Raw genomic sequence first — 18,390 nt, forward strand, 5'->3', positions numbered from 1 at the left:
ATTTTGAAGATTGAGATTTGTAGGTTTGCCAGCACTGTTCCAGCTTTTGGGGTTCTTTCTAATTGCTTGCTAGCTCTGGTGGTGGGATGTAGCACTCGGGGAGCAGTCCCACATCTCGTCATCTTCCAGACCGCTTTTTGCCTCTCGACTGTACGAAAACTGAGTACTCTCAGTTTTTTAAAGTATTTTAAACACACTTGATTTGTGAATATGGTTRGTATCAACATAGTACATTCGGGAACACAAAAAATAACAGATTTGGAAAACTTAAAGGAAAACAACTATTTTCCTCTCTAGTTTTTAATCTTTGCACGTACTAGGTTGGCACTTTAACTTAGCTAATTTAGGACTTCAGTGTACAAATTTTTCAGTTTAAGCATTTTTTGGAAGCTCACTTTTCAGAGATTAGTCATGTTAAGAACTAGGTACCTTAGACATTAAAATTACCCAATTCTGCAGTGAAGTGGGGGAGGGGGGAGTCAATAGAATCCCAGATCAAAGAACCTGTGGAAGCAAAGAGTATCTGKTTTTTCCCTAGCTGTAGACTATCATAAACTACCTTGTAGTTTTTAAAGGATGCACGTTTTTTGTACTTCAGCTTCACGGGAAAGCTAGAAACGTAAAACCTTACATGCTAGAAGTCAAATGTACCTGAGGCCATGACTTGCAATTTCACTTTAGTTGGCTTGGCAACGTTGTATATTTTGCAAAATCCAACTTTTGGATTTAAATATGCCGTGATCAGGCCACATAAGACTTTAAGATTGAGAGGAATCTTTGATCCTTGCAAGACCTTTCCCCCGAGCTTTAGCGAGGTGAGAGGCCGGCGGGCCCCAGCGCTCCGCAATGGACTCCCGCACTCCTCTAACTTCATTCATTTTACCCGAGCCACCTCCTCGTCTCCAAAGAGCTGCTGCCTCCCGGCTGATCGAGGAGGGAGCGGGAGAGCCCGAGGTATTGCGGGGCGCAGCCCTGCTGCGGCCATTTTCTCGTCCCGGGGCCGGGAAAGCCGGCGGCCCCCGCGGCGGGCAGGTCCGGGCAGGGAAGCGCGGTTCAGGGAGGAGAGGGGCGGCAGCGCGGTGCGCTCCATCCCCGCGCTGCCGGAGCGCGTGCGGCAGAGCCCCGGCCAGGCCCGCCCGCCCCACCGGGGGCAACGGCAGCCGCTGCGCCGGGCCCGGCTGGAGCCGCTCGGGGGTGCCGGCGGCGGGCGCTCTGAGGGAGGAGCGGGTGCGCTGCCGCCGCTTCCTCCTACGCGGGGGCCGGAAGGCAGCGCGGCCCGGCAGCGGGAGAGGGCCGGGCCTCGGCGGTAGTGCCGCCGCTGCGGGTCAGCCACCCAGCCTTCCGCAGTGGGGGCGGGCAGGCCGGGGGAAGGGCCGGGCCCGCCGCCGCGCTGGGCGATGGAGTGAGGGAGCGCTGCGCGGCAGCGGGAAGATGGCCGGTGGCGGCGGCGGCGGTTGCAGAGACAGCTTGTTTCTGGAAGGTGCGTGCATGGCTGCGAGGGGGGAAATGTGGCCCGCGAGCTGCCTTTCCCTTCTGGCGACCAGTAAAGGGGCACGGCACAAACTGGGGAATGGGGGAGGCGGGCGTGTGAGTGCATATGGGGTGGGGGGTGGGGGTARTGGGTCYTCTTTGGGTGCGACGACAATGAGAGGTGGCTTCGTGGTGGGGGAAGGGTGGGTGCCGTGGCTAGGTCTGGGGAAAAGAGACCTGCCTTGAGAGAGGGCTTAGTGAGGGCGATTCGGTTCATTTTTCTTTTTTCTTTCTTTCTTTMTTTTACTGTTCCGAGGCGTAAGGAGTGCGGTGTTTCTTTCCTTTGTCGGGGCAGCGCCGAGAGCAGCCCGGGCTTGGTGCAGCTCGGTGCAGCTCGGCGGGCGTTGGGCTGGGGGCGCCGGGCAGGGTTAGCGCTGGGTGAGAGGGGAGGACAGGGCTGCATGGCCCGGCCCTCAGTCCGCTCCCAGGCCCCGGCCTAGCCCGTATTCTTTGGCCCCACTATAAAATGAGTCTTCGCCTGCTCCTAAAGGGCTCCTTTAAAGGTTTGGGACTGAGTATGATTTTGGGAAGGGGWTAATGCCTGTAATTGTGATGCGAAGGTGATGATGAACCTTGTTACCTGCATTTGAAAGAAAACCTTTTGCTTTTATAAAGCCCTTTTTTTAATTTTTTTTTTTTGTTATACGGGTTTGTTGCTTTGAGGGTTTTTTTGTCACTAAAGCTATTAATTACAATGCAGAAAGCTCCTGAAAATGGAATATTTTTAACTGTTGAACCTTTACAGTTCCATTAATACGTTAAAAAATCTACTACAGTAGTCTTGCAGAGTTGCTGTTAGCACATACCCTGCTGGTATAGACCAGTAGTCTGCTAAATTCTGCCAAATTACCATGATGATAACAAAGAAAAATTAATGAAATTARCCACTTCTCATAAGAAGAGTTTTTCAAGACAGGGATAAGTTTAGCATTGGAGATTTGCAGTACCTGTATCACAGAACATAAGCTCTTGCTGATTTTCTCTTGCTGCAGGATGTTGGATATTGGCTTTTTATTACTAGATGTTCTGGAATAGATGTACTGTGTGAACAAAATACTGCATGTTGTTTTGAATAATTAATCTGGAATACTGATGTTCAGAAACTCTGGTTAATAATAGCTGTCATGTTACCTCCCTTATACCTTTAAAGGATTTGGTGATGAAATGCAGATGCTCCATTTTTTTCCTGAAGCCTCCACAGACTATAGTTAGGTTTGTGCACACAGCTAAAATTGTCAAGGTGATGACTAGTCACTGTCTTCTATGTTCCCCTTGAGTACTGCCTAGTGGACAAGGTGTCTTAGAAAAGACAGATTTCATATGCAATATCCACATTTATTTTTGCTTGCAAGTTCTCTTTCCARCAGCAGGAGCACCACAACAACTGGATAGCATCTCCATTTGAAGCTTCAGTGTTCCATGATGGGTGAACTGAGTTATCAACTGTTTTTGTGTTTCCCTATTGTTTGGGGACTCATTCATTTTAGGACTGATGTTGTGATAGAAACCCTAAGAGTGGTGAGCCACGTGTGAAGAAAATCTAGTGTAGATGATGGTATTAAAAAAWTTATGGGGGTGGCCCAAGTCCAAATGGGGCAATCATACTGGGGCAGATTTAGTTAGAGCTGGGAAACTGCACAGAATATCTATAAAATGCTTATATGTATGCATGAGGTTCTTTGCTATCTGCAGTCTGGAAAGGTAGCATCAACCATGTTGATGTTAAATGTTAAAACTACCATTATCCAAAGGCTAGACAAGCATGAGAGTGCCATATTTGTGAAACAAGTATAATGAGGACAAAAAAGGGGACGAAAGTGTGTAGGGCAACTTCTAATGCAGGATGATAATTATTAATACATGAGCATAAAGTTGGATCTGTAACTTGTCTGAGCGTGTGTATTTCATTGACTCCTTTGAAGGCTGTGTTAGGAAGAACCAAAAATTGTTTGCTTGATTTTTTGGAAGTGTTTCCTTAAAGACATGCAAAGGTGTGGGGCTGGACTCCTTTGTCCATTGCAGTGTTAAATGTGCACAATAGAAGAAGTRTGGGCTAAATGGATGTTAGATCTACCACCAGTTAAACTCGTTCTAATGGAAATTGCTGGTTGAATACGGACCTTCATATATGTGTGTGTGTATACATGCATTTACATAGACATTTCTGGTGCTGTCATGCTTATGTTGCCTATCAGTCAGACTTAAATATACAAATTGCTTTTCAATGATAGTKTTTCAGAATTTTGATTTTGATTCCACATGTCTGGTGAGATACTGCTTTTCTTTCATTTAGTGTAACAGATGTTACTGTGAAGAACTGTGTTCATCATTCCACTGTCAAAGTGCTTCCTCTTAATATTTTTATTATTTTATTCTCCAGTAAAAACAAAATGGGTGTTTTTGGAGGGGTGTTCCTTGAATGATTTATTTGTTGCCTTTCTGGTAATACCATTCTTGAACATAGTGATTCATACTAGCACATGTTTTTTGTCCAGTTCTGTGTATCTAATGTGCATAATTTTTAATGCTTTATTTTATAGACTGTTTAATGGAAATATGAAAAGATTCCTAAGACAATAGTGTTGGACTCCTCTTTTTAAAGCTTCACTTGTTACCATTCTGAAGAAGTGCTGTTCACGGCCTGCATGATTACTTCACTTGAAGGACTGTTAGAAGTGTGGAAAGTACTCTATTTTTGTTATTTAATYGAGTTTGCAAGTGGAATTAGTAAAATAGTTCTGAATTTGCTTTTCTACAAAAGGTGATGTTTCAAAGTTATGGACCGAATATGTAGAAATTCACACTAACAGAGTAGTTCTGTTGCATGRGAATTCTTTCCTGATGTGGAGGAGTAGAAGTTTAGTGATTAGAGATTTCCGTCTGCTGCRGTTCCTGTGTTTTTTAAATGATAGTCACACTTAAAATATAAAAAATGATAGGCAAATTCATTTGGATTTAAAGTAGAAGGTATATTAAACATGTGGGAATGGAGAGTACTGTTGATCATTACCCTGGAGAAAAATTGTGGAGACTCTCTTGTTTTCTGCCTCCTTACTGATTTGCAAGGAAATTGTAATTCTTTTCCAGCATGGAATTTGAAGTTTACTAATGTTTATGCAGTAGGTAATAGGTAAGCTTTAAAATATTTTCCAGAARCAGGGAGAAATGTTTTATTCTCTTCTGTTTTCTTATTTCATCTCCTGTTGGTTACAGTAGTGATACTGAGAACCAGTATYGAATTTTCTTTTCAAGGATCTCCTTTCTAAGGAATGTTGCCAGTCCSTAGCTTCAGAGCTGTTGAGATATTTCAGTGCAGTTGTAAGAGGAATTTGCTCAATTTTCATTCCTGTTTCTTGGCTACAGGTTTCCTAATAACGGTAGAGAAAASTATGTGGGCTACCTGTTAGCAGCAGCAGTATAAACTTCACAGTTGTCTGCCAGAGAACTCCAGAAGACTGCTTTGTTCTTCCTTCAGTTCACATGTAAAGAATTGCCTTCACCAAAGCAAGAGTTGTAGACTTAGGTATTTTATTAAAGGTAGCTGAGATTCTGGGGTGGTACAGAAAGATGCAATTTTTGTGTATTAATGTAGAGTTTGAAGTGGTGGTCAACCCTTCCTTTCTCTTTTGGTTTTTTTTGTTGTTTTTTTTTTGTTTGTTTGTTTGTTTGTTTTTCCTTCTGTTTTTAATCAAATTGAGAATTCTCTGACTGGAGTAATACAAATTAGGAGGCTGGAGTGGAGTTCATATTCAGGTAGAACACTTGAAACCTTTCTACCTGCCAGACTCTTCTCTTTATTTTTCTCTTGACAGTGAAATTTAATTATTGATTGTTGTAATTGTCTTTGATCAGTCTCTGGTGCTTTGTTCTAATGGACATTGTGATTAGTTTGAAAATGTGGGGAAGAGTTGTTTCAGGTATCATTGATTTCTGTGTCTTTCTAAACTCCTGCTTTATCCTGTTGAATTCTTYTCTGGTTTGCATCAATCCCATGAATGTCCAGACAGGTTCTGTTACTTTCTTCTGCTTTTCTTGAGTGGTTTTCTTATGAGAAAGTGCGAAGTTTGTGACTTGTTTATATATCCCAGTCCTTCRACCAATTAAARATTTTTTTCCTGCACAGCATATGTSTCTTCTTAGACTTGCAGAATGTTCAGCTGTCCTTTCCAGTGGTTTTGAGAAAATAAACCTTCTTATTGACTTCAATAATRAAGTATTTTCTATGAGTGAAATTTAGTTGTTGAGAATTATTTCTCAACAAAGTCAAATTGAAAACATTTCTTACTGTCTTATTTTTAATACATGCCGGACTAACTTGGGTGATAGATGGCATGAAATACTAACAAAGACAGGGTGCTTCTTAAAAAAATGTAGGAAGATACTAAAAAGAAACCTAATTTATCTATTACTGCTCTATAACATACATTRCAAAATGCTTGGGAGCACATTCTAAGGTAAAAGCCTATGCTACAGTCCTCTTGCACATCATCACCTTCTTAATTTTGAGACATAGGATTCTAGGAGCCCAGGCTCATCCTGAGTTTTCTCAAGTATAAAGGATCTGTGTGCAATTTTCTAGTTTTCATTGCGGAGGCATTTTTTATTTYGTAATTTTTAATTGCTGCTGTATTAATTTTTCACAAAGTGGGACATACAAGTTTCAGGTATAAGACTAATTGTCTTGTTTGGGATGCCTCATCCATTATTTTCTGGCACTTGGATTTGGTAGTAAAGCACAGCTTTTTCCTCAGAAAAGGTACAGAATTTGTAGTGGATTTTAGTGGCAAAAAATAATTAAATGAGAATGTTCCTAAAAGAGATCCTTACACTCTTCTTTATGTAAGTTTTAAATAAAAAAAAATAATAGTAATAACAGAAGTAGCAACATTAATATATGGTTTGGTAGCAAATGTAAACCAACAGTTTGTAGATGTCATGCTTGCACAGATATGAAGCTTTAGTTTATTAATTTAGATATTTCAGTGTTTTCCTTCTTGTTTTATGTACAAGGATAAAAGAAAATTGATTATTTATTTATTTTAATGATTTCAACAGCAACTTTGGCTTTTACTACTGTTGTTTCTGAAAGGCTGTACATGGATTTTGGTGCAGTATTAGACTTCACCTATTCTGTAGTTTTAGGTTTGTTTCATAATTGGCATAAATGAGGAGCGTCAACGTGTTTTATGTTATCACAGATCCTATAATGGGAAACCATTATATTTGCCACTTTTAAATAYTGCTTTGTAAGAATTTGAAGGTTTTTTGAGTCACCTCTGATAATTTTGYCTTCTCCCTTCCCAGTAATAGGATTACCTATTTCCAACCCCCCTGCCCTAGGCAGGGACCTTCCACTAGACCAGATTTCTCAAGGCCCCATCTAACCTGGCCTTGACTGCTGGCAGAGTTGGGGAATCCACAACCTCCTGGGGCAGTTCCARTGCCTCACGACTCTCAGTGTCCTTGGCTAGTGCTTTGTTATGAGTAACAAACATGGTAGCATAACTTTTGTTTTTCCAAACTTAAAATCCTTTCATTTATAGAGGTGTAAAGGTCTTACAGGTAAAAATGTAGAAGTTCCATGAAATTTRCTCACTCCATTAAGAAGAGAAATCAGAACTAGTGTCCATGAAGTGAAGGTTTCAGTGTTGCCTGAACATGGTTCAGTTTGCTGCTCACTGGTGTTAGTACCTTTAGTGGCTGAGCAGTTAGGGGTCACGGCAGCAAGAGAACTCAGGTCACAGGACAGTGTATGCTTTCATCTCTGTGTGTTGCAAAGAAAGGAGGGAACGATTGTGCAGGATAGCTTAAGATGCTGCAGGAGACTGAGAAAACACATAGAAATGGAGCTGTTTTGGTGGAGGAGACTGTAGAGATACCAGGAGCAAATTCTGGTTTTGGGAAAAAAGGACAAGTGTAATGCTTCTCCTCCCATGTTTACTCTAAAAGGCACTTGAGTTGGGGGTGAAGGGAGCACATTTGTTAAGCTCCTTTCTTTTGGCACATGTTTTAGCACTTACTTGGTTTTAGTGTGGAGGCTTTTGTAAGGTGGGGATATTTTTACAGAGGTTRATATCTGTCTGGTGTTTTGTACTTACTTTCTATGAAGAAAATAAAAGCATTAGTAAAATATTTCTGTTCTTATTCATTATGTAGAATTAAATGTGTTGGCAGTTTTATCTTGCACATTTAGTTTTTAAAAGCATGTGTTCTTAACTTCCTGCTTCTGTGTTCAGCAGCCCAGCATGCTAATATTTTCAGGTTAAGCTGACCTTAAGCTGTAATGAAGTCAAAATTGGTGTCTGAATGAATGTCATGTTAGTGGGTGCGACTCCATTTTGGAAGCAAAGCTGCATGTACTCTCTATCACCCTCGAGACTTAACACCTTCCTGCCAGAGAGATTGAACTTGCTCTGTTCTGCCATTCCAGTTTGGCACTTTGCCAAACCTCTGTTGAATTTGCTTATTGAAGGGTAACTGGTAGAGGCAGGACAATGGTTCAGATTGGTGAGAGCAGCAGACTCTACATGTGAGAAGAATAGGACATTCCCTCTTTCATCTCWGCCTGGTGATCTGTTAAATCAGGCTAAGGTCTAATACAGAAACTTTGTAGTAGATATTTTAGTGCAAGACTGAACGTGGTCTTTATTCTGCCCAAGAAAACATAGTTATTTTAAATAGCAGGTTATTTCCTGCAAAGGATCAGGTTATGGTAAAGGTTGGAGACTGGAGGGAATAAATGAACAGGCTCTGGTTATTCTTCCCAGGTTGGCCAGCAGGCCTTTAAAAAGTTTTTGTTAAGGGACAAGGGCTGCATGAGGCAAGGAAATGTTTTTGCATGTGTGTCCCAGTAATTCCTATGAAAGAAGAATTGGAGTGAAAGACTTTGGGATAGCTTTCTCTGAGTTAATATTGAGTGATTATAGATAAAGAACAGTGATGATTCAGAAACTGTGTGAAGCCTTTCTGGCATTTTGTTTATTTTCAGACCATATGAGCTGGAGCAAAGTCTCTGTTTTTTTGTTCGTGAGATTTTTTTTGTTGATTTTTATTGTAAGACTTGCCACAACAGTGTTTTAGAAGTGAAAACTACCAATAATATTCTGCTGGTGTGGTAAAACATATTACTAAATGACATGATTAATAATATGTAATCTTAGAAATTTATGTCTATAAGAAACAGCTGCAAAATATTTGTTATTTTTATGAGTATGTTTTTATCCAATGCCACACAATTGTTTTATTGGTGCTAACATTTATTCTGCTGATGTGTTTTTATTAATGTCATATGATATAATGTTGTATTTGTTTGGCATGTCCAATTTTTATTGTTCATTTACCAAAATATGAATATCCTACTGATGACAGAATTTAATACGACAGTCTAACAGAAAGATTATTCAAGAGCCCATTAGATGAGAATTTGAACTATGCAGTAGATGTTAGGTTTCATATTTGTGATTGCCTTTGTCATTTCTGAAGCTCACTTCTATAAATATTTACTAGAGTATGTTATAGTTTTATTTCTGCAAAGGCTTATTGCATAAGAGACAATTTAAGGATCCTTTACAATTGGGAGTAAACTTTCAAAAGTGGACTCCAGGACTACTCTGACTCAGGACTTTGTGATTGCATATACCTGGCTCTTGGACAGTAAACCTGTGATGAAAATTTAGTAGTTCTGCCATAAGGCAAATTGTGTTTTAGCTGAATCTTTACTTGATAAACACCCCAAAAAAACTATCTGTGATTAATACAGTAAAGAAGTTCTTTGTCATGTAGCAAAACCTTTGTTAGATAGAAAAGGCACTGCTCGTTAGAGGTGGAAGAAAGACTCTTGTGCTTTGTAATATAAAGAACTTACAGATCAAGGTAAGAAGGAGTTTCATGTTTGGATGGAAGTGGCTGAAACTCATCTCTGTTTGCAGGATGGTCACTTAACAAGTTTGATGTTCTGCTTTAGCMGTCTTTTGAGTGCAGTTTCTGGAGAAGTAGTTTTATAAGTAGGTTCAATTGTCAAGCTGGCATGTGTTATTTTATTAAAAATGAGTTGATTGATAGCCCTTTCACTTTTGCTGCTTTTATGAGACATTGCTGAGAAAATGTTTCTTTTTCATGGGATGTTAAAGTGATTTTTTAGCTTTTTTAAAAATAAAGCCTGCTTAGTGGATTACTGTGGCATAGTTGTCAGTGTTCCTTAAACTCGTTGTTAGGTCTGGAGAAGTTTGGTACTTCCATTACAAAGATTTYGGTGCTCTTAATGCAGTACTGTAGWTGCATTATYTCTTAGCTTGCTGCATTCATGATCGCTAATTGCAAAGGGRGGTGAAGTCTGAGCTGATTGAGACTACAGCCTGAGGAGGCTGTTGCCTATATTGGTGTTTAATTTCTCTGACTTCCCCTGTGTGTGAGGCCATGCTGTATGTCCATGTAAGCAATTGTGCAAGCGATTGACAGCACAACCAGGCCCACTGCTGGGAGCTCCTCAGAGGGACAGAGCTGCTGCCCTCCCAGAGACTGTGCTCACAGCTGCTCTGGAGTCAGCACTGGCACTTCACTGGCTTCGTGGCAAGTTGGCTGAAGGAACTGAATTGACAGAAAATTAATCCTTGCCATATAGAGGAGTGTTGGTGGAGCTAGTCTTTTACTTTTCAGATATATCAGAAATCCAGTTCAGCTGACTGCTGTTTCATATGGGTATGAAAGCATGCCAGTGTTACTAAGAACAGGAGAAAACCCCAGGTATTTAGCCTTTACAGAAACGCAAATGCAARTATTTTTCTCACCACTTGGTTTGACTAACCCTTTCATCATCCTTTTCCTACTCAGTCTTTTTCTCGAATATGCTTTTTTCATGTGACAAAATTTTTGATATTTTTCAATTGATGTTGTTTATAATTTTCTTTATATGCTTTTTTTGAGGTCCATTTCATGTGAATTTTGAACAATTGACACTATCAAAGAAGTGTCTTGCTTTTTCTCTTCTTTAATTACATTTAGAGTTTCTTCTTTTGAAAGAAGCAATTTTTGTGGAAGTGTTCAAGACTAGTCTGGATGGGGGTCTGAGCAACCTGGTCTAGTTGAAGGTCTCCTCCCTGCTCATGGCAGCAGGGTTGGAGATGATCTTTAAGGTTGCTTTCAACCCAAACAATTCTATGATCTATGAGTCTTCCATCCTGCATATGCAAGTTAAATTCTTGCAGAGGTCATGGAATCTTTCTGGACTTTTAATTTCTGTATACTTTTATAAAAGGGATAATATCTATCTGACACCATCTGTGAAACTTTACAGAATAAATCCAGAAATACTAAATAGTACAAATTATTCTTTTCTTCTACCTTTTGGTATGTAGATACGGTTCTTTATTTCAATGTGATGTTCCAATTACTGCAGCAAGCATGGAAACTTTGTGTCAGTTGCCTAATTTCCAGGTAGTTTGGCTAGGTTATTAATCTTAACTCTGTATGTAACTGCCTTTCAGCACTTTCTAAAAATAGATTGCTGTTTGTTTAGTGCTGCTCTATTCTCAGTTGCTCAAGCTRGGTTTTATATGAAGATGGATCCTATGGTGCATAACAAAGTGTGCAAATCACATGCATTATATACCATAATGTTTCCTGCTGTGTTTTGCTCATCTTCTAAAACTATTCYAGTGTTTAGAATTTGAGATCATATGTGATTAAGGTTAACATACTGATTTGCCACAGAATTTGTATCCTGGAATTCTTGTTCAGCTGTCATCTTCCTTGAAGTGGTTGGTAATTTTACATATTTTTTCACAGTTTGAGAGTAAATTGGCAGTTCAGAAATGTTCTTAGCCTAACCCTACCTTTTACCCCTGTTTTTATCTATAAAATAGGAAGATGTCTCTCTTACATTTACCTTTCCTATAAAAACAACAAAACTTCTTTCCTGATTTCTGAATTGCTAGATCTTAAGTCTAGCAACAGAGGTCTTAGATAAGTAAAGAATTCATAATGCTAGAGATGAAAAAACTRCTTTCTTGTTTATTTGTTTCGCTTTTTTTCCATTTATTGTTGGTTCCTGCTTTTGATGTTCTTTATTTTACTTGTGTGGAAATTTTGAATGAGTGTCAGACTTACTCAGMGAGGGAGAAGAAGAAAAATTACTGACATACTTTTTTTTGGAAGCTTCTGTGATGGGGGTGCAGTTGTCTCAGGAGGTGCTTTATACCTATGAATAATCACTGGTTTTACTTGACTGCTGGTTGGAATCAGATGGGTTGAAACACTCTGTTCAAGCCAGACTCAGAGCAGGTTGCTCAGGGATTTGTCCAGTCTCTATTCCCTCTGAGGTTAATCTGGTCCACTCTTGAGCACACACATGGTAAAGTTCCATCCTTGGCAGACTAGTCTGTAGTTTACCAGATCATCCTCMTTGCCCTTCTTGAAGGGCAGTGATGTTTTTCCAAACTTTGGGTACAACTGGCTTAAGCGTTCCTTCATCACATCTTCCTTGACAGGATGCTGCATTCCTACAGATTCTTCTGATRGAATTGAGGAACTGTCAGGTCAGAAGACAGAACTTAGCAGTGAAATCTGGGATGACAAAAAAAAAGAATCAAATTCTTAATTTTTTTCCAAGTCATTTGTCACTACGTTCCTGTCTCATTGAGCAGAAAATGCCCATAATTTTCTGTGGCATTTCTTTTGCTGCTGATGTAAAAAAAGGCCTCTTGAAATATTTCTGCATTGTTTTCTTATGCTGTCATAAGGGCAGGATTCTTGGGTGGATACCTGTACACCTCTGTTGGGAGAATGAGAAGGAAAGGTCGAGAAGCATTAGTTGTCCATTGCGTGGTTATCACTGCTGTCTTACCAGAAAAACCTTCCAAGCCATCACAAAGAAAATGTTTAATGTACTTCRAAGCTCTGTGCTTTTATTCTTCTCTGTGACTTTTTGTTAACACTTAAAAAATGTTTTACACAGTTCAGCATATGATCAAACTTACACAGTTGTGTGTTCTTCAATCCTRTCATCAGTGCAATATTGTGCAATGTAAGCAGTCCAATGTGCATGCAAGGCCTGAAAAAAGCCACAGTCATTTACTAGAATATGCAGATGATTTCCATCTTTGAAGTACAGAACTTTCATAAATACTTTTGTTTTTCAGGAGCATAAATGCTTTTGTGCAAGAGTGGATGCTCTGTATTTATCTTTGGTTTTCTGTTGACTCAAGATCTTGAAAGGGTTTTTGTGGGGGTTTTTGTTAGCCAGCTGAGGAATTGAATTCCCTTCATGTGGAAAAGTATTGTCCATGCTTGGTATCCATTACACTGTTATCTTAGAATTTCACTATTGAACTCTCTGTTTCACGTAAAATCTCAGTTACTATTGGGTTATGATTACTGTCTGTTATTGGAGGTGCTTTGGACAGATTTTGTCTCTGCAGCTAATTTAGGGAGTATCTTTTAAGCACTAGATCTCTAAATCTGTACCTATAAATGTTAGGCTACAATTCCATGAAAATTTMTTTGGTATCTCTAGTACTTACTATAATAGTTTCAGTTCCTGGATGGACCTTACCTCTGCTGTGCTGTCACAGCTGCCCTGTATTAGTGTGGCTGAACAGGAGGACGGAGCCGATATGGTTGAAAAATAATTTTTCCCCCTCCCCTGCTTGTCAAGGTTTTTTTGCCTGAATTCATTTCCTTCCCCAGGTTTTCTGMCAGTGCTGACATGTGCAGGACAGGAGCAGGAATCCACAGCTCCTAGGAAATGTGAGTGGCCTGAAAAGATGTTCATGTAGCGCTGCTTCAGAATGTGAAAATGCAACCTCACTGTGGTTGCACAGTTGATATAATAGCGCTGATGGTATCAAAGCTGGATGATAAAAAGCTGTTTTGCATGGAAGCCTGTCTGGAAGAATAATGAAGCAATGGGGAAAGTAAACCGAAAAATATTTCTGTGTCAGAGTTTTATGAGTACTTGTATCCTCTTAACAATATATCTGATGACTCTAAATTAGAGTAACAGATTAGAAAGCTTAGAAGCATTCTTTTTAATTTATTTAAATATGAGTCTAGATGAAGGCAATGATTCTGAATACATTTAAATTAATTTACATTTTCTGTGTGAACACTGCAGTATCTGGTAAGTTGGTTGCTGTTGTGATGGTGTAAGCATTTATAAGATGAGGCTTGTAGTGTTTCTTTACCAGCAACTGGGGAAAAAGAATATAAACTTCAAGTCTTCCTGGAAAAGCATCTGGGTACTGAACCAAACCTTTGTTTGATTTAGGTTTTGTGTTTAGAATGGTTCTTGGACACAGAGAAATAGATGAATTCTCAGCAGATGAAAGACTTGTAAAAGTTTCTATGTGTGCAAATAGAAACCTCAAAGTCTCTACTCTTGTATTGCGGGGTGGTGGGGAGTTGTTCTGGCAAACCGGTGGTACATATGAAAAAGTTACTTTCCTAGAAAAGTTGTTCTTTGTGTGGTCAGTGAATGCATCTAGCATCTTCAGTGAGTTGACGTTATAGATTCATACAATGGTTAGGTGTGAAAGTGATCTTAAAGAGAGCATCTAGTTCCAACCCTCTTTCCATGGACATTCACTAGATCAGGTTGCTCAGGGTGCCATTCAGCCTGGTCTTGAACACTTCCAGGGGTGGGCCATCTGCAGCCTCTGTGGGCARCCTGTTCTAGTGTTTCACCATCCTCCCAGCAGAGTTTTTCTTTGTAATGTCTCTAATCCAAGCCTGCCATCTTTCAGTTTAAAACCATTCCCGTCACTGTCTGTCCATATAAAATAATCCCTCTCCTTTTTATAAGACTTAAGATACTGGGARACTTGAGTAAGGTCTTTCCAAAGCCTTCTCTGTGCTGAACAATTGCAGCTCTCTCAGCCTGTCTTCATAGGAGAGATGCTCTCACCCTCTGATCATCTTTGTGGTCCTCTTCTGCACCCAGTCCCCAATAGATMATGTCTTTCTTGTGTTGAGGACCTCAGAGCAGGACACAGCACTCCAGGTGGGTCTCATGAGGGCAAGGTAGAGGGGCAGGGTCACCTCCCTCAACTTGCTGGCCACATAGCTTTTTATGCAGCCCAAGATACATTTGGCCTTCTGGGCTACCAGTGTATGCTGTTGGCTCGTATCTAGCTCTGTGAGAGCACCCAAGTATTGTCCAGYGGGTTTCTCTCTGTCTTCTTCTCCCGGTCTGTACTCATGTGTGGGATGCCCCAATTCAAGTGCAGCACCTTGCTCTTTGTTTTGTTGAATTTCAAGGGAAAGACCACTCTCAAGCTTGTCTGCCTCCCCCGGGTGGCATCCCGTCCTTTTGCTGTGTCAGCTGCACTACTCAGCTYGATGTCATCTGCTGACTTGCTGAAGGTGCACTCGATCTCATCATGTCATTAATGAAGACATGGGAGAACATCAGTCCAAAGAGTCCAGGAGAGACCTGAGGAAAACCACTTGTCGCCACCTACCATCTGGACATAGAGACGTTGACCATACCTCACTGATTGTGTCCATCCAGCCAATTCCTTACSCACTAGGTAGTCCATTCATCAAATACTTGTCTCTCCAATTTAGARATAAAGACATCATGTGGATTATAATAAAGGCCTTACAGCAGTGTAGGGAGATGGCATCTGTCACCCTTCCCTTGTCAGCCATTGCTGTCACTCTATCATAGAAGGCCACCACGTTGGTCAGGCATGATTTGCCCTGAGTTAAACCATGCTGGCTGCCTTGGATCACCTTGTTTTGTATGTGCCTTAGCCTKTCCTCTAGGAGGATCTGCTCCATGATCTTCCCAGGCACAGAGGTGAGGCCCACTGATCCCTTGCGGCTGCCCACTGCCACCAAAATCTTGACACACAAACTCMGTACAGCATCACCTACAAAACAATAAACCCATGTGGATGTTTTTGTAGTGAGCTGTAGTATGGATTCATGTGGAATGATTTGCCTTAGAGCATGAGGCATGAGGCATGACATGCCAAAAAGAAAATCTTCCAAGATTATGTCTTTTGCTGGACACCAACTCTTTACTAAATATTGTTACGTATTATTTAGTGTTTTAGACAKGCAGAATTTTAGAGGTTTCTGTTTTTTTGCTGCTGAAAAATCTTGCTTTTATTTCATGGATATTCGCTATGAAGTTTTTTCCTTCTATTTAGGAATTGCTTGGCTATACTGTTGAGTTACAGTAACTCCTGCTGAAGGGGTWTACAAATCGGCRTCCACACACAGTAACTTAAAGGTGTTGATATGCTTTCTTACATGGTATGCTTTCTGACATTCTTCCTAGAGGTGTATTTTSCTTTCTAATCCAAAATGTGATAATTGGGTTTTATACAAAAAGACTGCGTGGGGGTCTTTAAAAGTCTGGCTTCAGGATATGGTTAATTATGACATAAATGTCCTAATAAAACACACTGTTTTTTCATGAAGTTTTTAATGGACTTGTTTAAAAAACAGCACTTGTTTAAAAAAACAGTGAAATGTGTCAGCTACACCTGCGTAGCTTGTCTAGTTAAATTCCTGCTACTTTCTTGGGCTAAGAACTGATACCTCCCTTGGTGTAACAGCACCAAAGGGAGTTAGTTGTGGGAGGAAAAATGAGAGTGAAATCTGCTCCAGCATGCTGCCTGTCTTGGTCAGAGGTATGGTGATTGCCTTTTCTTGACCAATACCTTAGGGTTAGATCTGCTTTTTTGAATATTTTCACCTCTGGGTATAGATGTGCCTTGCTGATTAAAAGAGCCTTGAATTAGTGCACATAATGCAAATTGCAAGATAGAAATTCCAAAATTAAATCTTAGTACAAAATAATCATCAGCTTAGCCTTTGTAACAGATTACTTGCTTTACCCTTAAAAAAAATAAAAATTCCTGTATAGAATCAGATATGAAGTGGCTGTTCAGATCAAGTAACTCAGTTGAACACTCTGGCTAACATGATTGTGTAMTTCTAGATTTACATTTTTGTTAGGACCAAGAATGCTAGAGAGAGTGAGAATTGATCCAGGGTTGAGTGAGCAGGACTGGAATACTGAGACTTTTTCCATGGGCAGCTGCACTGATCAGTAGCAGTGGACAAACTGTCCAATACGGAAATGCTTAAATTGAAGAAGGACTGCAGAAAATACTAAGAAACTTCTTGAAAAAGAAAGAAAATATGCAGGTGGAGTGTAAAATACTTGCAGTCAGCTTGGGAGTTATTTCTGTGTATCATATAGGAGTCTTACAGCATGCATGTTATTTATTTAAGTAAAGTTCAAAAGGCCACCCCAAATGCTGGCCTGGCTAAACAGCAGGGTAGGATATAATATCTGAAATAAAACATCACAGTTCTTGAATCAGGCATTTTATCTGAATAATAACAATACAGAATGCTAAAAGCGGGTAGATTTATTATAATTGTAATTATAATGAAGTGGGGGAAAAATTGATTTGTAACTCCCCAACAGACATAAAAACTACTGTTAAGTCTTTCTTCAAGCTCAGCAGGAAAGTTTGAGGAGTATCAGAGGATCAGGAGACAACCAGTTGTAAAAGGTGGCTTTGGAGTATGTAAGGTCATAGCTGAATAATGGAATTGCTTGCACTCACTTTGGCAACACTTAGAGAGATTCTTCATGCCAGAATGTTCCTTAATAAGGAATGTGACAGAGTATATGACTCAAAATGAAGCATCAGTGGAAGAAACTGCAGTACATTAAGCAAAGTGTGAACAAAGCAGCGTGATCAAATGGCATTCATCCAAGTGTTGTAAGAGGAACTAGGGGATAAAGGAGCTAATGACTGTAGGGTGTTGCTTGTGGTTAGCATCATCTTTCTGCTACAGGTAAAGGGGGTAGTGAGCATCACATCAGCATTTCAAAAAGGCAGTGAGGTGTTTGAGGAACTTTACATCAGTGAGCTTTGTGACTGTGCAACCTGAATTAATGGAAATGATAATAGASACCAGAATTGATTTCATTGTTCCCTCTGTAAAGTCATTTACCAAAGGCTTTGGGMGAGGCTAAGTTGCCTCTGAATAAAATGGAAATTTTTGTTAGAAACAATTGGCAAGAGATAGAAAGAGAGGGCAAAAAAGGTTTGTTTTGTTAATAGGAGTAATCTATTGAATTGCACAAGGACTTATGTTAACATTGGTGCACACATATAAGGGAAAGGGTATGATAGCCAGGTGACAAAGTTTGTAGATGTTTAAATTTTACTTGGGTTAGTAGAATGGCTAGATATTTAAAGAAAATTGTAAATGTAAAGAAAATCGTAAACTCAGGTTTTTTGCTACGTGGGTTGAAATCATACATGAAATTCTGTATAGGTAAATGTCAAGTAATCTAAGCGAATGAGAAGTAAAATAAGAGCATTTCTGTAGGTAATGATTTGCTCTGAAGTGGTTCTTACCAAATCATGCATGAAAGATGGAATTATCTAGTACCTAAAGATCAATGCAGTTCTCCGTAGCAGTAAAAACAGCAAATCCAGTGTAAAGATTTACTGGGAAAAGAACAAAGWAAAAAACAGAAACATCATTCTGCTTCTGCAGCAATTCCTGGGCTGTATGCATCTTGAGTATTCCTCAATACTGTTGTGTGTGTATCCTTATCTCAAAAGGGGTACGGTAGAGTAGAAGAGGTTCAAAGAGAAGCATCAAGAGGGATCTAAAAGCATGAAAGAGCTTTCATATGAGGAAAAATTAAGCTGACTCAGTTTTTTTTCTTGTTCTGCCTGGAAAAGAAAGACTGTGAACGAACACAACAGGAATGTATACGATCATGAGGGAATAGGGATGGATTACTTGTTACTGTCCAGAGTCCGTGGACTGGAGGAGTAGAGTACTAAGACCAAAAGGTGCTAGATTGAATCAGAATCAATG

General features: G+C 39.9%; 1 protein-coding gene across 2 annotated transcripts in view; it reads left to right on the top strand.

The window, feature by feature from the left end:
- The first annotated feature begins 1,122 nt into the window (after positions 1-1,122).
- Positions 1,123-18,390, top strand: part of SENP6 (SUMO specific peptidase 6) — a 68,395-nt gene continuing 51,127 nt past the window's right edge. For both annotated transcript variants that reach the window (XM_057369239.1, XM_057369249.1), the window contains exon 1: positions 1,123-1,480. In XM_057369239.1, the coding sequence (XP_057225222.1) occupies positions 1,432-1,480 (49 nt within the window). In that variant the 5' untranslated portion in view covers positions 1,123-1,431. The remainder of the gene's footprint in view (positions 1,481-18,390) is intronic.

This window comes from Malurus melanocephalus, unplaced genomic scaffold (genome assembly GCF_030028575.1).
Source record: "Malurus melanocephalus ecotype Western Australia unplaced genomic scaffold, MMel_1.1 scaffold_4, whole genome shotgun sequence".
Classification (NCBI taxonomy): Eukaryota; Metazoa; Chordata; class Aves; order Passeriformes; family Maluridae; genus Malurus; species Malurus melanocephalus.